General features: G+C 46.3%; 1 protein-coding gene across 1 annotated transcript in view; it reads left to right on the forward strand.

The window, feature by feature from the left end:
- Positions 1 to 2,720: 2,720 nt before the first annotated feature.
- The window catches only part of WNT10A (Wnt family member 10A), a 44,339-nt gene continuing 23,125 nt past the window's right edge, over positions 2,721 to 23,934 (forward strand). The window contains exons 1-2 of the mRNA XM_081201620.1: positions 2,721 to 3,981; positions 17,184 to 17,446. Of these exons, the coding sequence (XP_081057746.1) occupies positions 3,920 to 3,981; positions 17,184 to 17,446 (325 nt within the window). The 5' untranslated portion in view covers positions 2,721 to 3,919. The remainder of the gene's footprint in view (positions 3,982 to 17,183; positions 17,447 to 23,934) is intronic.

Consider the following 23,934-nt stretch of genomic DNA (forward strand, 5'->3'; position numbering starts at 1 on the left):
TATGTGGATTCGGCCCATGAGGTCTCAAAGTGAGCAATGCCAGTGCCCAAACCCTTGAATTCTCAGGTGAAACCACAAGTATCAAAAGCTGTTTATTATGAAACAGAAGACTACAGAGGTGCATGCTAGCATTCAGAAAAATAAACAGAAAAATATGTATTCACTTTTACCATGGTTGGTAGTTACGGGTTGTTGTTTTTTTAAAAAAGAAATGTCATTATTTATTTGAACTTTAACTGATCGATCCACCAGGCAAATGATTTATTCCAGTTTTAAACCCCTTCAAGGAACTCAGGGTGGCAGCGTGTGGTTCACACCCCACACCCTGCCACACTTTATCCTCACAACTACAAGCCTGTAAAGTAGATTAGACTAAGAGATGACTCCTGTGCAGGAGTGAAAACTTGGGCAATGTAAACATGTAGGGGGAAATACTGGCAGAAGCTGCTGTTGAGCTGCCCCCCTGACAGCAGTGTCACTGCCCCTTACCTGGATGGTGGGGGGAGGTGCAGGGTAGGTGGGGCGCTGTGGTTGGGGCTGCACAAGAAATCAATCCTCACTGTGTCCTGCCCCAAGTGGCAGCCACACTGCTGTTGGGGAGGTGGCTTTGCAGCCCCTTCATGGCAGCTTATTCTGTGCACTTGGCCTGGCTCTCTCTAATATTTTATTGGGGGAGGGGCAAAGGTACCTCGACCCCTAGGAGTTGGCTCCTATGCTTCCTCAGTCACCATTACCAAGTTGGAAGGCAAATGAAATGATGGTGAGGGGAGTGAAGCCAGCACCCTTGCCTCTGCTGCTCCTCTTCACATGGTCACATTCACCCTACTTGTAAAGTCTACATCTGCAGATGTGGTTTGCAGCTGATTTCTCCATAGGCATCAAGTGGCAGCTTCTCTTTTCTCTCAATTGGCAGCTTGAGGGCTCACAGACTTTGGCCCAATATATAGCAAGACAAGGCAATCTCTGGCAGGGGTGGGGAATCTCTGAGCTCTCCATCTGGCCCTTGGAACTCTCTCCAGGCCATACTCTCAGTGCCCCCTCCCCGTATTTTTACCCAGCTGGAATGTGTCCTTGGAGATGTGGGGGGAAGAAGTGTTCTGCTCTCCATTCCCTCCTGTTCTAAAAATAATATATATATATATACAAATAAGGATGACATGCGATTAAGCAGTTGTTAAATGTCCCCCCCTATCTTTTTGTGCCACGTCTCTCCATCTCTGTAAAGCTCTCCCCAGGACAGTATGTCTGGCTCTGACACCTTTTCAGCTCCAGGCTAAGGACTTTTGAATGCACCCAAGTATTTGAATGTTCATAGTTGTTCCTTGCTTGCTTTTTAGATGTTTTTAGCTGCTTGCTGTTTTGTGGTGATTGCTTCTGATAATTTCATGGTGGGAAATATTTACTTGGGGGATGTTCAGTGTGGTCACTTTTCATGTGCGTCTTTAATATTTACTTGTTTGCTATGCAATTCACCTTGAGACCTTTGGATGTAAGATGAATCGTGAATAAAGTAATAATAATAAGAAATCGGGTAAATAATGCTTTCCAGTTTGCTTGGGTGGAGAATAGAGAGGGTGTGTGTGAGAGAGGGTGTAGAAAAGTAGTCTACTGTACAAAGGTAAACTTTACATTTGTTGCCCCGCCTACTTTTGCCTCTTGCCCCACCCATCTCTGCCATGTGGTTGCCCAGAAGGTTGCCCAGAAGAGAATGTGGCCCTCAAGCTGAAATAGGTTCCCTACCCCTGGACTAAAGGGAAGTTTAAAGCTAACACTATCTATCTGCATTCTGATTAATGACTGTAAACTTCGACAAGCCTTTCAGGCCAACAATCTCATTTCTTAATGCTTAAGAATGGCAGCAGACATGCAGATATTTCTCAAACCCTCAACAGGGATTTGAAGCACATTAAAGGTGCTTGAGTGTCATAAATGTAGGTACAAATAATGCTAATAAAAATACATTTTGTAAACAAACCCATCCATTTCCCCCCAGGCTATTTCATCACCATGATGGGAACTGATAATTTTTAAAGGTTTCAGAAACCCAAATAGCTCTGGTTATCCTACAGCACCTACCGAATAGTCAAGGCCTCATAAGGAACACCATCTAGAGCCCAGACTCCTATATGAGGCAGGAGCAGCCATTGACCAGCAAGCCCGTCCTCCACTCCGTCCATCTACCCAGAACAGACAAGTCCTAGCTATCTAATGATTAAAGAGCAGGGCTGTGTAACTGAATGACATATGGGGCAATTTGTCTATTAATTAAAATATTCCTAAACTGCCCTATATCTGTTGATATTAGAGCAGGATACAGCAATAACGTAACTAATGAACCCTGTACCTGTATGTGTGAATATGGTAAAGCTAAGACTGTATATACATGTGTACCTAGAAGGATCCATGGACCCCGTTTGCAAGATTCTTTGTTTACACGAGGACGCATACGAACAGGTTGTACATAACTGGCCAGATGATGGTGATGTGTATGCGAGCCTTGAGCTATCGGATTGCAGAGCTGTGCATGCATTTGTGTAGTCATTTGCAACCGTGTCAGTAGGTGCTGCAGTTGTGTTTCGGCCACACACAGTGATGCAGCTGCATGCCCGGGCTGGAAAGTCCGGTGGATAGTTAGCAAAAAATATACATGGAGTGAGTCTGCAGCTTATAAATAATCTATGCAAATAGTGTTTGTGACTCCTGGGTGTTGCGCGTTTTGCGCGAACGTGTTGTGCGCCCATTTCTCCTGATACGCACCCTGCTGTGTGCATGGCGATGCGCGCCTGTGCGCGTGTTCTCAGCTTTGGGCTGTGCACGTGTGGGCGTGCATGCAGCGTTGGAGCCGTTACTTCTGCAAAGGAGGTGGGCGCGCAAGTGTGGCCGGGGTTGCACGGGATGGCTGTGCGCGTCTCTGCAGATGCGTGCGTGTGTGTGCGAGGGTGCATGTCTCAGGGTGTGCGGTTGGCACACGCTTCCCAGCCCGTCCTTTTCCCGCCTGCCCGCCCGAGGGCTCCTGCACGGGCGTGTCGGGACTCGGGCTTGGGGCGCTGGCTCGGCGGTTGCTCGCTGCGCGTGGAGAGCTCTTTGCTGCTTTCCCGTCCCGTCCAGGCCGAGAAGAATCCGCCTCCGCCGTGGTCGCCGGTCGCGGCGCGCTGCCTCGTGCGCCCTCCGCCCCGCGGCTCGGTCGCCAGCTACCCCGGCGGGAGCTGCCGCGATGAGTGGAGGGGCGGGCTGCGGGGGCCGCACGTGCCCGCCGGGCCCGGCCTGACCCCACCCTTGCCCCCTCCCTTCCCCCCGGAGAAAGATTACCCTGCCCTGATAGAGCCGCTGCAGCCCCTACTTGCAACTTCAGCAAGCCGGGTGGGGGGTTCAAAAGTTGCAAAGGAAAGAGGGTGTGTACATAAGACAGGAGGCAGAGAGAGAGAGCTTTGCCAGCCTCCTTCTTTTTCTTCCCAGCGCTCTCGGATGGGGGGTGGAGGAGGACCTGCCCGCATGGAGCTCCGAGGACAACCGTGGAGCCCGTTGCTACCTTCACCGACGACGACTAACCCTCGACGCCTCTTCGAAAACCAGCTGCCCTGCTGAAGGAACGAGAAGGGTGGGGAAGATAGAGGGAGGGAGAGAGAGAGAGAGAGAGAGAGAGAGAGGGCAGGCCCGAGGTGCTTGCTGCAGTTTGGGCTTGCAAATCTTTGCAACGAGCTGTCGAAAAAACAAAAACACCTCCCTCTCCAATCCAAGGCGATCAATGAGGTCCTAAAAGAGCAGGGGAAAGTGACAGGAGTAGAGAGAAAGAGCGCAAATCGACAGCAGCAGCAGCAGCAGCAAGCAGCGAAGAGACAACCTACCCCCATCCCCACCCTACTAGCCCTTAAACAAGAAGAACCAGCTGGTAGACAGACTAAAACTTCCAGCAGCCAGGATGGGACAAATTCTGCTTCTTTGGCTCTGCCCCCTGCTTCTCCTCAGTCTCTGGGGCCAAAGGTAAGACCGTCTCCTTTTGGTTTTCTCGGGCTTCCCCGCTTTCCAAACCCTCTCCACTCGTTGGCGAGGCCTTTACCACGCAGCCCGCAATTGACAGCCTTCCCCCGCTCCAATGCCCCCAGCATACGCACCATGCTAAGAGGAGATTAATTACATATCCCCTCCTAATGCAGCCCCTCGAAACCCCCAAGGGCTTGGAGGAGATGTCACTTGGGAGCCGTTTCTATAATTACAACTCTCCCAGGAATGCAGTGTCGAAGCAGATTTGTCTCTTTTACGAGTGGTTCTAGTCATCAGGATTATTTCACGCCTCCTCTCCCCCCCACCCCCCAGCACCTTATAATCCGGCTGTCATCTCCCTCTACAGACATATTCTCTCACCCCATCCGTAATGGTGAAATTATTGCCAATGGGCATTTGCTTTGACATGAAAACATTTTGGGGGAGAGCCTCCATTCCTCTGTCACTTTTTGAGTTCTGGGTTAGGGGTCTTTGCCTCTTCTCCTGGAAGTGGTGCTAGAGAAACTGAGAGATCGGGCTCCTGGATGTCTGCTCTCATTTACCAGTCACAATTCCCGCTTTGGAGCCGGGAATTTAAGAGTCCCAATGCCATGTATAGAGCAAAATCCATTGGTTTTATCCTCTGGGTAGGATTGACACTATCTACGACTAGAACAAAACACCAGTTTGCTTGAGGCAATGGGTAGCTCTTTTTGGTCGCGCTGAATTCATTCATTCGAGACTCTCAGAAATTTGGCAATCTTTTCTCTGAGAGGGCCTTACTCATTTTCCAGCACAGGATCCTTCTGGTGTGCAGGAGCAGGTGAAAATCTCATTGTTTCCCAAAAGTCAGTTGTACTACACTTAGCTAAGCTTTAATAAAGAGTGTTGCATAGGATATAAACCCAGTAATCTGTCCTGCTCTGTGTTATCATAGGTTGTGTTCTATTACGATGGTAAGTCTATTAGGGACCTCACTTTTTTCTCTTCTTTCTTGATTGGGTAACCTGTTAGGGTGCATTGGATCCTTCTGTAGTCCCAAGATTTCAGCTGACTGGCTTTTGGTTTCATTGCAGCTACCCAATTTAGCAATTTTATGGGGGAGTGCTGCAGAACCAACCAACCCCCCCCCCCCAATTATCTGACTGGAGTTTAAGCACATGGTTTGAGTTCTAAGTTTGGGCGTGAGAAATTTTGTTCAAATCCCTGGCTTAGTCATGAAGATCACTGGGTGGCTTTGAGTTTCTATCCCATCTCGTTGTCCCTTTTACCTTCTGTATAGGTTTATATTGATGATCAACTGGGATTGCCCGTGTTGAGATTTTTGGGAATGGGAAAATGCGTATGTGGGAATAGAAAGTGAATAAATAATTACCCACAAGGAGCAGCATTAGTACTGAAAATGTGTTAACCCAAAATAGGTTTAACAGTGAAGTTGTCAGCAGAAAATGAACATCCATTCATAGAAGAAGAGGAAATTTAGAGGATATAATCACCAATATCTATTCTAGCAATGGGAATGAAGCAGCGTTCAAAGCATGTGGGATGGGTGATCATTACCTTTCCAGTTTAGGGAGAGAATTTGGGGTCTAGTGGAGAAACTGGATTCCTGTGTTCACTTGTGAAGTCCTGGCTGTTGTATCATTCTGTGGGATTAGCAGCCACATTGTTCCTTTTTGTGAATCATTTAAACAGGAGAAAAATGTTTACGTACTTTGTATTTTTCAAAGACCCCGTGGGGTTGGAAGCATTTTCTCATATATACACATGCCTATATAAAAGGGTGGGGGGAGGTGATGATTTCATTAATTAATCAATCAATCAGCATCATGTTTGGAAAAGGCTTGGGGATGCTTGGATGAAAGGCATGCGCCAAGGCATGCAGAAGGCTGCTCTCATTAGGGAGAAATGCCGCGCTGTTCTGAGCTGCCTTGTTATGAAAGACACACAATGTCTTAATCGTTTTCTTCGAAGGGCAGGTCCCTTCCTTGAGGGCTAGAGCCTGATCCGTGCCAAAGAGCAGAAACGCCTCCCCTCTGAGTTTGGGGCCTGGTTGTTTTGGGGCTCAGAGTGAGCCTTGCATTTGGCACAGACTCTGACACCAGCTCTTCCTGGGAGCCCTTGGGTCAGTCCCTTCCCTCTTGGTAAATAATATGCAAGGTAACTGTCTCTCTCAGGCTCCTGTACATGGGTGCAAGGAAGGAGTCATCTCTTGGAATGGGTTTTGGTGGAAGTGAGCGCTTCCTAGCACCCTGAGCCACACATCCCTCTGCACATGAGCGATCTTGCAAATTCTGCTGTCAGCTGAGAGTCAGGCAGTGGATACTAGATTTCTGGTTGTGATGTCAGATTTCAAAAGGAAATACTACTCCTTATCAAGAGGTTGTGGTTAGAAGGGCCACAGACACAAAGTAGAAACAGAGCATGTTTTAACAGTGCAGCGGACTGGCCTCATAACTATCAGACTGTCATACTCAGTTAAAGCTGGCGGGGACATCTAGGATACAGTCACTTCCCTCCTGGCAGTGTGAATTGGTGCATTGGTGAATAAGTGCATTGCTCATTTTTGTTTAGCCTTAGTCCTGCTCTCTCTTAGTTATCAGATTACCATGCTACATTTGGGAGGGGAGGCACATAGGAGGTACAACCAGTGAAATAAGGGAATAATGAATGGATTATAGTAGCCTTTTCCAGTCTTGTGTTTGGGACCACAACTCCCATAATTCCATGTTGGCGGGGGCTTATGGATCCAATAATGACAGGAGGACAAACTTACTTTTCCTATGCGCTTTCCGGGCACTGCCTGCTCTTTAAATCTCTGTGTCCAAGCATATTTTTTTTGTTCTTGAGCTTTCCCCATGGAAACCTGCTCTTTACAGCTGAATTGGAGCAAACGGCAGTCCACGGAAAACACAAATTGACGTTTGTTGTGCATTGGTTTTAAAGAGCGGGTTTTTGCAGGGAAAGAAGAGCTCTTGGATATGGAGCGCTAAAGTTTGGGCCTGTGCCTGGAAAGCATAGGGTGAAAGGTAAGTGTGGATAAGCCCCAGGTTGAAGGGAGGCCTGCTCTGAGAGCACATCCAGTCTGGGTGCTTGAAAATAGTCAAATGCACCTGATTCAGATTAAAACGTGGATACTTTTAAAAAATTGTTACTTGCTGTCATTTGCCTTGGGAGCAGGGTGAATTGTCCAGTCTTTGCCCGCTTTTTCTTTTTCCTGATAGTTTTTCTGCTGTGCCAGCAGAGGCAGTGAAAAGCAGAAATGCCTCAGAACTTTTCCTTGTGATAGCAGCGCTGTGCTGGGAATTCACCTGCTGCATTTCTGCCTTTTGCCACACAGGTGTTGAAGGTAGAAAATAATTTGGCATCTCTGCCAGCCGTTACAGTCTGCAGCCCAGAGGCAATGATCAAGGCTTGGGAGCCTACATGTTGCTAGAGCTTGTGAGGGAGGTGGTGGTGGGGAAGGCCTTCTCCTAAACACCTCGAGGCTCTAGTCTACTGTCTCGGATGAGTACAGGTGGTCAAATCACATGTTCTCAAACAAACTTCTGATTTTGTTTTGTGGTGATGCTGGAACATTTCCCATTTATTTTGAATTGTGGGGAAGCTACGACACCTGTTTGAACTTTAGGTCACCTCAAGAAGTGGAAGACTCAGGCTTGTCTGTGCATAATTAGCCTGGAAAAGAGGAGACTGAGAAGAGATAGGATAGCCATCTTCCAGTATCTTCTTGTTTTAGCTGAGATTCCTGCATTGCAGGGGGTTGGACTAGATGACCCTAGATGACCCTTCCAACTCCACGATTCTATGATTCTGTACCTTTAAAGCACATTGGAAACGCATTTTCCACCCTTTAGGATTTTGGGCACTGTAGTTTATCTCTCCAGTAATCCTTAAGAAACTACAGTGCCCAAATTTCCTTGTGGGAGGAAATGTCATTTGAATGTACTTGAAGCGCGTAATGTGCACTCAGCCTCCTGTTTCTTAAGGTTACCTCAGTTCAAACAGGTATTACGGCTCCCTCTCTCCTCCCCCCATTTCGGGATAAATGGGAAATGTTCCTCATTTCATCATTGTGTGCTACTATCTGCCTCCTGATTGAATCCCCCCTCAGCACAAACATTTGTGTTGAGAGTCTGGGGAAGGGTTAATAATTATATATACTTCCTTCCCCCTCCCGTCTCCATTTTGCCTTGTTTTGTTTGTAATAGTTATTTTTGGGTTGGTTTTTTTCTCTCCACCCCCTACTGCCACCCCTCCAAAAAATATAATTTATTACCGTTGGAACTTGTATTAATTAAAGCAGTAGCAACCACAGCCTGTGACCTGCGGGCCTTTCACTGTGAAATCGTGTTTCAACTCATTTAGTGCTATAGAGTGAGAGGGTGGGGGGAGCACAGGTCAATCAGATTCAAAGAGCAGACATGGTAAACTGCCCTTCTCAACACTTCCATCTTTCCTCTCCCCAAACTCTGTGGGTCTTTTTGCAGGGATCCACCCCACCCCCCATAAAAGTCCTTGTGCTTTTTGTGCCAGACAAGAACATGTGCACATGGTGTGTATGTGTTGTAATGTCTATTTGGGGAGGGAGAATGAAGAAAGGGGGATTAAGGAAGTCTTGCTTCTGCGGGGGTGGGGATGATCTCCGCAGGGGCGTAAGAGCGATGCCAGTGTATATGTCGGTTATTTGGATGGCAGGATGTGAGGGGGAGGAAAGGACACCGGTTTGGGTGAGACTTGGATAGCACAAGAAACTTGCCTACCAAATGGGATAAGTGAAAAAGCCTATAGTCAGTTCCTAAGACTGACAGACACTTGCTTCTCAACACTAAAACAGTGGAAGGATGCTTAAGGCTAGGGTAAGTGGGGAATGATAGTGGCAGTGGCGGATCTTGGGGTCTCAAAGTTCAGCAGCACCCCATGTGATACTAAAATTCAGCACCCCTCAACCTCTTGCCCTTCATTCTAAATCATAGTTAAGATGCCCCCTGGGGCCCGGAGGCTCTGTCCCCAGTGTGATTGAACCAGTCATGCTCCCCTCTATCTGACAGTGGGTTGGGCTCTCAGAATCCAACCCAACCATCCCTTGGCCATCATGAGCCACCCCAAGTGAGTGGAATAGGTTCTGTTCAATGAAGTGCTTGACACTCTCCACCAGGATGTAGCTGCAAAGGGAGAGAGAAGGCCTGTTGCACTTAATCCATGGGGAATTTGCCAATGTCCCAGGTGAAGGTCTGGAAGAATGCATTTCAGATCTATTATAAGAAACACTTAGAGGAGAACTGAGGCACAGTGGCATGTAAGGCAAACCACTGGGTGGGGGCGGGGGGCGGCGAGAGAGAGAATTGGTTATGTACATGCAAGGATGAATGTCTACAGAGTGTGTTTCTGCTTAGTATCTGCTTATGCAATTGTATGGATAGAACAGACAATGTGATGGACTTGTTGTCGGCATCCCTCTGTCTTGAGAGACAATGGATTGTGTCTCCAGGGGGGTGAAGCCAGGGGGCAAGCAGCAGTGAAGTGACCTTCCTGGGCCACAAGCCTAGGCAGTGTGTAGGGAGGTCCTGGGCTGCCCAGACAACAAGACCCGCTCACTGATGTGGCCCAAAACGAAAGCAGAGCAATATGTTTGGCACCAGCTTGGCTGCAGGAGTTGCCGGTAAGGAAGCATACTGTATGTATATGTGTGTGTATTTTATGTGGGTGAGGTGTGTGTGTGTGTGTGTGTGTGCGCGCGCGCGCGCAAGCAAGCAGTGTTGGACTGTGGTTGTGTGGGTGTATGGTGAGTGAGGAGCTTGAGTTCATGATTCTAACAGGTCTTCGCAAATGCACCTACTTTCTGATCTTGTGTTTGCTCTTACAGTGTTCTGCGGTTCCCACATTACAGATGTGTTAAAGGGCCAGAGGGTCCAGTGATGCCCAAGAGCCAGTGTGGTGTAGTGGTTAGAGTGTCTTACTAGGATATGCGAGACCAGGGTTCAGATCCCTACTTGTCCATGAAGCTCACTGGGTGACCTTGGGCCAGTCACTGCTGCTCAGCCTTCACAGGGTTGTTGTGGGGATTAAATGAGGAAGGGAAGAACCTTGTACAGCAACTAGAGCTCCATGGAAAAAAGGTGGGATATAAATGCATGAAATAAGTAATATACAGAGTTTGTGATAGGGATGAGACTTGAACTTGGGACCCATGGAGCGAAGTACAAATTTCTGTCCACTAGACCAAATGGATGAGCTTTTTATTACTTTGGGATGAGGAAATATAGAGTGGAACATTCCCTGAGTAATATTCTCTGTGGGATGCTACATGCAGCCAGGAGTAGGAGCTGGAAGAGGCATAAACTGCCCCAATATATTTACAAAACTAGTGACTGTTCTTAAGCGTGGTCAGATGTAAATAAGGTCCATGGATTTCAGGGATCTTTCATAGAATCTTAGAATTCTAGAGTTAGAAGGGACCACAAGGATCATCTGGTCTAACCCCCTCCAATGCAGGAATCTTTGCATAGATACATATAAGATTGTAGTCATAGTGTGGATTGGTTTCCATGGGACAACTAGTAATCATCCCAGGTTTTTCACAGTTCCCATGGCAGGAGGGTAAGCCTACATGGATGAAGTACAGATTCCAACCTGTGTTAATGATTGTCTCAGTACAGAAGCAGAGGATGTTAGCTTTTCCCAATTAGTTAAACAAGGGTGTGATCCTGTGTACATGGCGTCTGATGCCTGGTAATCAGATTTCAACACTGTCTGGATGTGTTGGGGTGACATATTGCAGATTTGCTACTGCATTTCCTTTTTATAAGACAGGAGGGTGGAGCTTATTTCGTGTGTGGTCTCGGGTAAAGTATGAAGTCAACCATTTGCCTTTTCTTGGCAGCTTAGCCTCAGGTCTCCTTAAGTCACAGTACACTGGTTTGATATATGTTGAATCTTGACTGTTGCAATAAATGAGACCTGACTATGTCTAAAGAAAAACGCCATCGGGCTGCTGTTAAAAATCTTGAGCAGGTCAAAAGGTATCTGCTTTTCTATTTGGTGCCTCCTGTTCTGTGAGAGCGACACACCTATGATACCTGGTAGACCAACACCATGGGGGATTCTTCACCTGCATATCCTTGACAGTGCTTACAAATCAAGGAAGAGGTGGGGAAGGGTTGAAAGAATGTTAAGTTGTTTGGCACCACCGTAGGCGTTGGAGTCATATAAAAAAAGAGCAATCCTGTACTTCAGCTTTTCTGGCTGCTAAGACATAGGATTTGGCAGAACTCCCGCCGTGTTGACAAAACAGGAGATATATTGACAGAGTATTGCAAATCTGCCCTGCCAGTGAGACTGTGCTGGTGGAAGTACTGAAACGGAGTTGTGGGCAGGATGGGGTTGGCACAGGGGAGGAGCAAGCTTGCACTGTTTCCTCAAGACCATGATCACACCCCTATTGATGGTGGAACTTTACATCCCACAGGCCTGGAGTAAGAAATCTCCCTCCTATTAACTAATGGAAGGGGTTTTTGGTTTCTGTTTTTTAAGCTGCCCGGATACTCATGGCCACCCCATCATGTTGTCACAGTGGAGCATAAGATATGGATATATGCCACAGCCAGTACAGGCACCTCATCTTGGGACTTCAGACACCAACTTCCAGCACATGGGTGTAGCCGGGTGGGGTGGGGTGCAGCTGTCTCTCTAAATCAAGTAAATAAATACAAATACTGAACTAACTGACCAATTACATCAGAGATAATTTGGTACTCCCCACCTAACATAATGCCCACCCCCCTAAAATAAAGCCTGGCTACGCCTGTGACCCAGCAGTGACTTCTGCACCTGGGTAGGCCGGGAGACAGCAGTCCACACAGGTAAACACAGGGAAAGGGGATCAGGTTCTTTAACAGATAACTACTGCAACTGCCTCTCATATATCTGAGCTCTGGTGTTCCTCCCCAACAGTGAGGGGTGATGTTTCCCCCATACAGGGAAGATGCCCACCCGCATATGCGGATAAGCCCACTGTTGGCAAAGGCTAGACACTCTACGCAACCAATGCCACTGCTGTTTCCAGGGATGCTGAGAGCATGACAGCTTTTCTTATGCTGTTCCACAATTTTCTGCGTTTGTGTGTTTCCCTGGCCTCGGCAAGCCTAGGACGGGGGATATTCTGCTCTCAAAGTAGCAGCAGCATATCTCCCGCTCCCGTGTACCTGGTGCATACAACTGCTCTGTAAGTGTCTTCACAGGAGGAAAGCATGGATTCATTAAAGGTAAAGGTACCCCTGCCCGTACGGGCCAGTCTTGTCAGACTCTAGGGTTGTGCTCTCATCTCACTCTAGAGGCCGGGAGCCGGCGCCGTCCGCAGACACTTCCGGTCACGTGGCCAGTGTGACATCGCTGCTCTGGCGAGCCTGCACCAGAGCAACACACGGAAATGCCGTTTACCTTCCCGCTATAAAGCGGTACCTATTTATCTACCTGCACTTTAAGGGTGCTTTCGAACTGCTAGGTGGGCAGGAGCTGGGACCGAAAGACGGGAGCTCACCCCGCCGCGGGGATTCGAACCACCGACCATACGATTGGCAAGTCCTAGGCACTGTGGTTTTACCCACAGCGCCACCCGCGTCCCGGAAATAAAGGATTGGCAGCTGGTTGGAAGTGGGGTACTCTCCATCATGCAGAGAACACACCTGTGCAGTGAATGGGAAACTAAGGTGGTGTACACATTATTGGCATAAAACTCAGCTAGGCCATTCCTTTTCCTCAGTTCATAATGAAGCTGGCATGATGGGAAGATGCATCTAAAGGCAACATTTTCATAAGAAACAAAAGGATAGATAAAGGATAGATGGTGGATTGTAACTAATGCCATTTGTGTACTGCTTCCCAAATCAGCAGAATAATCCAGAATAAACAGAAGTGTGGTCTACAGCTCAAAGGCTTATCCACGCTTGCCTTTCCTCTGCTCTTTCCAGGCACTTTAAAGCTCCATGTTCAAACTCCTCTTCCCTCCCCGCCCCCCAAGGTTTTCCCACAGAAACCCACTCTTTAGAGCTCAGTTGAAGCAAACGTCAATCCACGGAAAACCTGAATTGACAATTGCTCCAGTCCAGCTTTCAAGAGTGGGTTTTCATGCGGGAAGCTTGGGAATGGGGGAACACACACTTGGATATTATGACGTGTTAAAGCACAGACCTGTGCCTGGAAAGAGCAGGGCAAAAGGTAAGTGTGGATAAACATGAGTTGTGACTTGCAAAGGTTTCCATAGCTAAACCTGAGAATGTTATGGTTACTGACAAGGCTGAGAATTATTTTAGATGGTGACTCTGCCAGGTTTGAGGGGCTCCTGAGCAAGATGCCCTTAGGGGGCAGGATGTCCCACTGATGATGCTTTGTTAGCCCCTCCCACCATTATCACAACCCCCCACCCCTACTCCGCCGCCATCCCTGTCTGTCTTGTCTGACTCTTCTTTCCCTTCTGCCTTGGTCACTCATTCTACAAGTGTTGGTGGCAGAAAGGCTGATACTAACTAGCCCATTTACTAAAGCAGGCATGGGTAATCACTGGCCTCTAGGCCAAATGGGACCACCAGAGGTCCTAATTTGGCCTGCAAGGGGCGTTTTTATCCATACAGTCACTTAGCAGACCCAGACCTGCTTAGCTTCAGCAAGGTGGTGGGTTCATGTATCTTCTGACCATACCCTGGGACAAAGCAAGTGGAGGGCTCTGCTCTCTCTCCTTCTACTTGCCATCGCTTGGATGCTCAGAGAAGGCAGGTGAGCAGGCTGCCCCAATGAGAGGAGGAGGACTAGGAGGTTCTAGAGAGTGGACAAGTATATGGGCTTCAGCAGATGTCCATTGAAACCTACTACTCCTGACACCAGCCCTGAGTTGAGTTCAGATGGGCCCAGGTGACTTTTGTATGCAGAGAGCTGCCAGGTAAGCACTAAGGTGTTATGGTGATGGGAGAAACTTGAGCTGCCAATTGTCTGACTGCCAATAGAGTTTTCTGAAGGCGTGGGGAACCTTTTGAGGTCAGGTATTGGTACAGCTGCCAGATTCAGCAGAACAGGTGTGGGGAACCTTTGACCCTCAGACTACATCTCCCATCATCCTTGGCCATTGACCTTGCTGGCTGGGGCTGCTGGGAGTTGTAGTTCAGCAACATCTGGAGGTCCACAGGTTCCCGATACCTGGAGTTTAAGGAAGAGTCACGTTGTGTAGAGAGAAGATATACAGCATGATGTACAAAGAGCCCCACAAGGTGGAAACCTCCCTCTTACACAACTATTAAATGCACAGCAGCCCAGTCCTCTGCAGAAGCTGGTAGCTTTGTTCTCAGCACCAAGAGAATGGTGGCAGGGTGTGGAAAAATGCTCCACAGGAATCTGGGATTGTCACTCATCCTTACGCAACACATGCTCACCATCTTGCTATGCTTTTGCTGCTACACGGTTAGAAAAGTGACACAGAATCTCCCAGGCAGCTGCCACCTGCATTATGCAGATTGTGGGTGGCTGGGAATTTTGATCATATGTATGAGCTTGTGCTAGCCTTGTCTCGGCTGAACAGAAATGGTGTAGTCCTTCTCTAAAACAGATGATTTGTAGACAAATATGAGTGATGGCCATGATCTGAGCAAGAGGAAATTCTCCGGCTGGGAGAACAGGCCAGTTTCTATTGCCGATGTGAAACCCATGACCCAGCTGGTGTAGAGAACTCAGTACCTCACTCCTCCACCTTTGATCAAGCACTGTCATTAGTGAGTTATAAGCACCTTTTGCATCTCCCCTCAAATTGAGTCATTAGAGGCTCGAGTCGGGAGTCCCTGTTTTTTAAAACCGCCAAAGGGAGCACTTTGCCGTGTAATTAAAGCCTTCTTGTCTATTAACCTGCGTCTCTCTCGCTCCCTCTGTTCACCTGGACTGGTAACTCGCTAGGCTGTTCACAGATTGAGGTGGTTGTGGGAGGGCTGGGAATATTGAGACACAGGAGCATGGGCTGGTTCTCTCCCCCTTTGACAAATCGTAAACAAGGATCTGAATCAAACTGCAAAGCTGATTGCTGTGTTGACAAGAAAAAAGCAGAGAGTTATTTATAGGAAACAATATCCTGGCACTGTGTATGTCACAGTAAATGTACAGTACAGTTCTTAACTTATAAAGTCCTGGACAACTTAGGACCAGGTGATCTGAAAAAATGCCTTTCCCCATACTGAGCTGCCCATTTACCGAGATCTTGGGAGGGTCCCCTGTTAGTTATGCTGCAGCCTACAGAAGCTCATCTCTCAGCAACTTGGAGGAGAGCCTTCTCCATGGTGGCCCCCAGTCTGTGAAATGAACTCCCCACCAAGATATGGCAGGCATCTGCTGTGGTGAGCTTCTGCCAGCTGTTAAAAACCTATCTGTGTACTTAAGTTTTCTCTCATCTCTATAAACAGTTGAACAGTTCATGGCTACTGTATTCAATATGTGTTATTTTTATAGGATTGTTTCTATTGCATACGAAATTGTTTTTTGAATTACTGATTTATTATATTTGTTTGTCACTTTTCTCACAGAGGGACCCAAAGCAACTTACATAAAAACCAGATAAGGACATCCAATGGGGTGGGGGATCTAAAAACACAACTAAATGAATTTGCATGGAATTATTTTATTGTACACCATCTTGATGTTATTTTAATGGAAGGCAATATAGAAATATTTTAAAGAAATAAATGCAGTCCAAAATGCAGAGATCATGGACAATTATGAGGGAACACCTTCCAGTTCATAGAATCACAGAATTGGAAGGGACCACGAGGGTCATCTAGTCCAGCCCCCTTCAATGCAGGAATCTTTTGCCCAGTATGGGGTGCAAAGCCACAGTGCTGAGATTAAAAGCCTCATGCTTTACTGACTGAGCTATCTGAAACATCTGTAGCTATTAAACATCCAAGTCACCAAATTAGAAGAACATAAATGAAAGTTCTGCCTGATCTAATAAGATTCCCTTCTGTGCAATATGGAAATGCCCCTGAGACACTCACCTGGTGCCAAATTTGCTTTCAGTCTGCTCCCAGGCACAAACATTTTTATTTGTCTGGACTTTTAATAAGAAATAGTAGCTTGTTGTATAATATTTATAACTCTTTTGTTTAATATTTATGCTGCCTTTTTTTTACTCATCACATATTGTGTGAATATGACAAATTATGGGCAAATTAAGCCTGAAAATTCTGATGTAGACCTTAGCATTTGGACAATAACCTAATGGATAATTGCCAACAACATTCAACACAAGTGGTTTGGGAATCTGGTCTTTAGATAATTTCAGCTTTCTTGCATTCTTTTTAAAAAAGAGGTAAATACGTAGTTATCTAGCCTTCATGATAACAAAACTTCAAAACTGGGGGGCTGTGCAAGGCTTCCAGTGGTGATGGTGGACTTGTTCAATTTGCTTATGGAAGTTAAGAAGTAAAGACTTTAAATTATGTGTTTTAACTCTCTTTGTAGCCCTTTCTATATTGACCCAGGGTACTTGTCTGTAATTCAGCATAGTGCTAAGAGGGGTATGCTTCCGGAGAATGAGGTCCACTCACATAACGGCACTTTCCCACCATTTGCTAATTTAGGGCATTGGGGGTGGGGTGAGGGGGGGTCCCATTGCAGGAACAGGTCTCATTACACACATGCAACAACTTAGATGAATCGTGCCCTTTGTCTCAAAAAGGTAGAAACTTATATGGATTACTTTCTTCCGTTCATTTTGTAAGGATTCCTTTCTAAAAACTCAGGGTAAAAGAATATTCATAAGGGGCAAGGAAGAGTCTGTTTATAGAATGCAAATACAAAACAAGGTAGTTCAGTAGGGTATTTTCCATAAAAAATGCACTATACACTGGAAACTTCATAACCAACATGGAAGCAGTTTGGCTAGTGAAATACAAATTGAACATACTTATGTAGCTTCAACCTGGGATGTTCTAGCTCTAAGAACAATCACGATTTGGAAGCAGCTTTCAAGGGAGATTGCAAAGTTTGCCTTGCTAAAAGGTTTCCTTTTTTCCTCTGCAGTTTGCAGTATCAGCTCCAGAGATAGTTGCAGCAGTGGGTGTTGCCCATCCTGGATGTTGACATTCGCTTTCTAAGAAAAAATGTTAGCTTTTAAGGTCACTTTGGTGTACGTGGTGATGGCACCACTGACTTGTCTGTTTTCTTCCCAGCTCCTTATCCAATGAGATTCTGGGCCTGAAGTTGCCATTGGAACCTGTGCTTAATGCCAACACGGTGTGCCTGACCTTGCCTGGTCTGACACGGCGACAACTGGAGGTGTGCGTGCGGAATCCGGACGTGACGGCTTCTGCCATTCAAGGCATCCAGATCGCCATCCACGAGTGCCAACACCAGTTCCGCGATCAGCGCTGGAATTGCTCGAGCCTGGAGACCAAGAACAAGATCCCCTATGAAAGCATCATCTTCAGCAGAGGTTAGAGTTCTCTTCCTGCCATTGGCTCTGTGAAAGCTCTGAGCAGGCAAAAATGATCACATCCTTGTGGGCGCTTGGCTGGCTAAAAATCTGAGAGCAATGAAAGAAATGATGGAATGGGGATTTGTTGAATCTGGTACCATGTTCCTGGGTTTTAAGGCAAGCTCATGAATACCTGTGATACAGAGGTTTCCACATGTGCTTTATTGTGAAATGGAAATCTGATAGTTTGATCACATTGAAAAAGAATCTTAGATTTGGACAGAAGTGGGCTGACATCTGTTTGTTTGTTTGTTTGTTTGTTTGGCTACAATTTAGTGGCTGGATTTACAATTCAGGGGTGTGTTCTTGGGAACTGTCTGTTTACATTAAACTGAATTGGTCTTGTGGATGTTCTTCTGTTTCTGAACCTGCCTTGCTGGATTTCATCAAGGTTCAGCATTCTTTGCAAGAATCCCAGCTGCTAGAAGGCACTTGAATAAACCAAAATCCTGTTATCCTACAGCAAGCTTCAATGTGCTTGTGACAGTTTTGAGGAGCAGTGGCCCTGCCTAACTCTAGCTGATCGGTAGAGCTATATGGAGGGGGATGAGATGCATCATAGAAGCCTAGAGGTGTTCAGCACTATCACTCTTTCTTTAGCCTCAAGACATACCAAACCCATTCTTAGCTACAAAGCAATATGAAAGCTTTGTTCAGAATATTGCTTAGCAGAGGACAAAGGTAAGAAGACCTTAGGAATTTCAGATTGTTATCAAATGGAAAGCCCTAAGGAAATATTTTGCTACTAACTGAATGAAACAATTTCCACACACAGGCTTTCACAAGTGGGTGGAACTTACTGCTGCATAATATTATGCATAGTATGAGAATTCAAGATTAAAAGGAGTGCAGAAGGACTATTTGCTTTGCATGGACACTGTTGACACTAATCACCCAAAGGAGGGAGACTTTGTTTCAAAATGGTGCTTGGCATCCAAACATTGGCATAAACCCCACCTCAGGAAGCCTCATCCCGAGTTTGGCAACGTTGTCTTGAGATGCGGCCAAAACTATGTCACATGGAAGTCATGTTTAGGTCCACCATTTGATTCAAAATGGCAACCAGCATCCAAACATCAACAGTGAGCTCTAACTCCACCTCTGAAACACTTGTTCCAACTTGTTTGGTGGCAATATCTCAAGAGGTGTCCAATGCATAGAAAACAAACAGACAAACCACTTTCCAAAATATATAGTACAGGGATGTCCAACCAGTAGATCGCTAGCTACCAGTAGATCCCCAGAGGATCCTGGCAGATCGCAGGATACTGGGATTAGATCACAGTCTCTTGGGAGTTGGACATGCCTGATATAGTAGATTGGTTCTGAACTGTCATGGCTTCCCCCAAGGAATCCTGGCAATGTTACATTTCTGCAGGTTCTGATACTTGTCTCTTAGGGATCCCTATCCCTGAATACTCCGCCCCAATTCCCCGCTTTCTCTCAAGAGAAGGAACGACTGTCAGCTGAAGACTGTAACCCTATACACATTTATCTGGGCTTAAGGCCTGTTGGGCTTACTTCATAGTAAATTTGCTATAGGCTTGTGCTGTAAATTCTCTAATCCATTGTGACTGTGCAGGCCCTGCCCCAGTCTGTTGTAAAAGCTAGGCAGCATCCTCTATTCTGCTTTACCCTCCATTGTCCAGTACCATTTTCCTCCAGAAAGCTTATGAAGCCATTCCTCCTAATGATCAGGACCATACAAAGCTACTAAGTTTTTGCCCTTTCCTGTTGCTTTTGCCTGAATCGTGGAACAAGAATTTGACTCCTCAATCGAAATAGAGCCTGTTTGAGGGGAATTCCATAACGTTCCCTGGACCTTGACAAGGATGTGCGTGTGCAGAGTGATGGCAAGGGGCAGATACACGAGTCCCTTGTCACCTGCATTAATGCTGCTTGTAAGGGTGAGGGTGAATTGTGTCTCGCTGCGTCTCACCTGGGAATTTCTGTTGCTTACGAGGATGGTTCTTGGTAACCTAAAGTGACAGATCCCTTGAATCTTTCATGCCTCTTCCCACATCCGCTGCCATCAGCCCAGCCATGCGTGCTCCTCACTTTAAATAATTTGTAGATCACTCCATTCCTCCCCATACCAGTCCCTGATCTTTTACGCCTCATCATCTCTTCCAACCAAGTGAGAGAGAAAAAGAGAGGGAGGGAGAGAGAAAGCCCCATCAGTCTCTCAAGGCTGAAGAACTGGCTGCAGAAAGCTTGTCTCCTTCCAACCCTGGCTCAGCTAGGTGGATTGAACTGAATGGATGCTCAAGTTCTGGTAACAAGACCCTCTAAAGACTTGGTAGAAGGTAGATGTGAAGCAGTTTTGTAGTGTGGGAACAAAGATGCTTGATATAAATGCTTGTGTCTTGCCAGATCCAATAAAATAAGGGTGCATCTTGATTATTATTTCTCCCTGGTAAACTGTTGCAGAAAAATCACAATAGAAGCTGATACACTGCATACTGCACATCATGGAAATATCGATTTTTTTTGCCATTCTTAATGCATTGCTTCCTGGATCCCCCAACTTCTATTTATGTCAAGCATTTCCTTAATTCAACCTGTCATTATGCATACTACTTCTGGACAGAAGTCTCTCTCTCTCTTTCTCCTTCCTTCCTTCCTTCCTTCCTTCCTTCCTTCCTTCCTTCCTCCCTTCCTTCGATAACCCCCAAAGGGGGTGGGGGTGCTCAATGAAGCATCTGCAGGGCTGGTCCACCCATGAGGCAAGGTGAAGCGACTGCCTCAGGTGGCAGAATCCACTGAGGCAGCAGATCCCAATGTTAGTCTTTCTTTCCCCCTTTGTTCCTGATGTAGATCCTCCCCTACCTCTTTTTCCCTGTTGGGAAGGGAAGCACCATTTTGGGGTCTGCCTCAGGTGCCAAAATGTATTGGGCCAACCCTGAGCCTCTAAGTATGATCTGTGGAGGAGAAATGGTGGACAGAGCAAGGGTTAAGCATTCCCTCTTCCTACCATTTCTCCATTCTAAATTCCACCTCCCTCAGCCTGCCTTCTTTTTCTTTCTTTCTTCTTTTAAATGGTACACATTTGCATGTAGCATATAGCTAACCTTTTACATTCCAATGTTTGGGGGGCAAGGAGTAAAGTATAGTTGCATTCTGACCTCAGATGCTATTGTCAGCAAGAGGACCGTGTGGTCCCAATGAAATGTGGCCAGATTCTTCCAGCCTGGAGAGTCACAGCTTGGAAAGTTTTGGCAGCTCTAGGGTCTGTAATGTTAAGAAAGGTCCCCTCCAGACAGCAGCAGTGCACTCATATTGGGGAAGCATTTCAGAACAACTAATAAAGCCGAATGGTGTGTGAACAAACCAGTATGAATCTACCAACGAAGTTAAGGTTGAAGAATCATTGCTTTGACACTGGTGATCTTTGCTTCTTTCAGTACACTGACATTAGTTTACCTGTCTTCCCAAGTGATGTGTACAATTTTTGGGAGATACTGTTGATGGAATACTTCGAGGAGTTGGAGATGGTATTTATAAGTGGTCCATGTTTTGCAAGTGTACATTAAAGTTGGTGTTACGATGGCTTTCTAAACAAGCATTTTGGTTTCCCTGTGAATGTCCTGATCCTCAAACACTCTGCACTTCAATTGGAGAACAACCTTTACCAAAGGTGTCATGGACTTTGAAGAAACACGAACGCAGGGCGAAAAGGAGAAACGAGCTAAGAGGAAGGCACTTTTGGCAAACCCACACCGTGATCAACTCTCACATGAAACCTATGTCCCCACGGTGGAAGGACGTGTGGATCCAGAATTGGCCTCCACAGTCACGGACTCACTGTTAAGACTGTTTTCATGAAAGACAATCTTACTCAGCTAAGAGTGATCTCCAAAGAGAAAGAAAGAGATGAATCTACCACTAATGTACTGTTATTGTGCCAATGGTATGTTGCAGAAAACCACCAGTCTAGAGGGTCCCTCAAGTTCTACGTCTTTTGGTGCACATCACTTGGCATGTTCTGCAGCATGATGTTGAAGATCATTAGCTGGACATGAGTTTGACACAAGCTTAGTCGGGATAGTGAAAGAATGGATTCCCTCGTATGTGGGAGTAGAGGACAGGAAGATCAGTCAAAATATTCTGCTCTCTTTCTCCCTATCTACTTTAGATTTGTCAGTTATTCAACTGTATAATGTTTGTTTTTAGGAAGCCCATGAAGAGATGAATAATCCTCCTATTGCTTTCTTCCTTTTCCCCAGCCTTTTCCCCAGCTTATGATTAATTCTCCTCCTCTTAACATTTCTACCTTTTCTCATAAGAAACTAACAATTTCCAGCTCCCAGCTATACTTCTATCTGATTAAGGTACTTAAAACATTACTGCTATTAAATCCTGTCCAGAGAATCTGTTTAATAGTTCCTTGATTCCTTGGGCTCTTGCCAGTGCCAGTTTAAATGTTACATTACTCTCTACAGAGCAGGATCCCAGCCAACCAAGGCCTTCTCTGCAACATCCTAAATCTTCCCAAAGTGCCCGCCAGCTGCCTGCAAATGGGATTAGGGTCCCTCAAAATTCTCTGAAAATCAGGACATGGTGGCTGTTACCACACGACTTAGGAGCAGTGGCTAGCTTTCTAAGCCCAGTGTAGCTGTGGAAGTTGGTGATAAAGCCAGTGCACTGACAATCACAAGTGCACTGACAATCACAATGCTTTCTGGGAGGCACAAGGATAGGACAGGGTAGAATGGAAGAGTTTGTGACATGCAATGTGTGCTTATGAGACCTTTCCTGTGTGGCATGGAAGCAAGTGTAAAAGGATGTGCAAGTGAGTCACACTTACTCACAAATGTATCTTCACACAAGACAATGGAACCATAGAATATGCACAACCCACTTGTATATATCTTGTTAGCACCTCATTTTCACATGCAAACCCACCTTTGTGTCAGGAGGGGGGTGTCATTTGTCTGTGTCCATCTTTGTTAAAACTGTCAGGTCAAAAAGAGAGCCATTAGGCTGAGCTGAGGGGCTCCCAAAATATGTTTCAGCAAAGGGCTTGTCCTTGATTCTCATTGTTAGGCTATTCCCCCCTGAGCTCTTTTGCAGTCTTATAATGCTAAAACTTCTGCCTAGCCATGGATCCAGAATTCACTGGTTCTCAGCCTCAATGCCTTATCTGTAAAATGGGTTGATTATGACCTACATATATCTCAAGTTTGTTATGATGCAAAAGAAATTGACCATTGGCAGTGTTTAAGCATATACAGTGGTACCTCAGGTTACAGATGCTTCAGGTTACAGACACTTCGGTTACAGACTCCACTAACTTAGAAATAGTACCTCGGGTTAAGAACTTTGCTTCAGGATGAGAACAGAAATCGTGGCGGCGTGGCTGCAGTGGGAGACCCCATTAACGAAAGTGGTACCTCAGGTTAAGAACAGTTAAGAACAGTTAAGAACAGTTTCAGGTTAAGAACAGACCTCCAGAACGAATTAAGTTCTTAACCCGAGGTACCACTGTATAGTTAGGTGGGATTCACCTAAGCATAATGGGACTCTCCCCTCCCCCTGCATGCCCCCAATGCCCCTGAAATTGGCTTGGAGAAAGGGCATGCTGAGGGAGGAGAGGGGAACGCTTTTGCAGATGGAAAAATTGAAGAGCGACATTGAATTCCACCTAGGAAGTCCTGCAAAGAGGAGGCTGTCTCTTACCTCCCTAGCACAGCCCTCTGCAGCTAGAGCGATCAAGGTCTCAGGGGCTGCTTTGGAAGATGGAGGGAGGCAAGTTAAGATCCGCAGCAGAGAGCTCAAGGTCTGGCGTGTTGCCAGTCCCTGGCGGGTTCACCTGCAGTTTAATTAGGGAACGAGGGAGATGGGGCAGAGGAGAGGGAAAGGGAGGCATGTTTCAACTGGCTGGCTGCATAGCCTTTGGAGGAGTTGGGAAGGGGGAAGCAGTAGGCAGCAGCACTTGGGACATGGCAGACTCTCCCTGCACCCTGGGCAGGAAATCATCCAAGTTTTGACATTGCCGGAGGAACCGTGGAACTAACTGAGGAGCCCTCTGTTACTAGGGCACACTGCAGTCAGTTCAGATGCTGTGTATACCAAGAGGAACTCCACTGGAGAGACGTTTTAGCAATTAGTTGTAGAGGAACAGAAAATCAGATTTACCTTTGTGTGCTCAAAACTTTATCATTTGGCAACATCTCATTATTTTGCAGGATTTATGCAGCTATGGGTGTGTAGTTTTTCCTCTGCGTTTTTGTAGCTCTGTGGGAACTTCCAGCAGTATTATATTCTCTTGTAATTGTTGTACATTGTGTCAACAAGATGTTCACAGTATGAATTTCCTTACCTACATATTTAGCAGACAAAAGACACTTGCAAAAACAGCCTCTCCTAGAGCAGGCTGTTCATGTTGGTGAAGCTCCTTTACAGCCCATTGCAAAGTGAGGATCTGTTGGAAACGGGATGGTGGC

The sequence above is a fragment of the Podarcis bocagei genome, assembly GCF_964188305.1.
Source record: "Podarcis bocagei genome assembly, chromosome: 1".
Classification (NCBI taxonomy): Eukaryota; Metazoa; Chordata; class Lepidosauria; order Squamata; family Lacertidae; genus Podarcis; species Podarcis bocagei.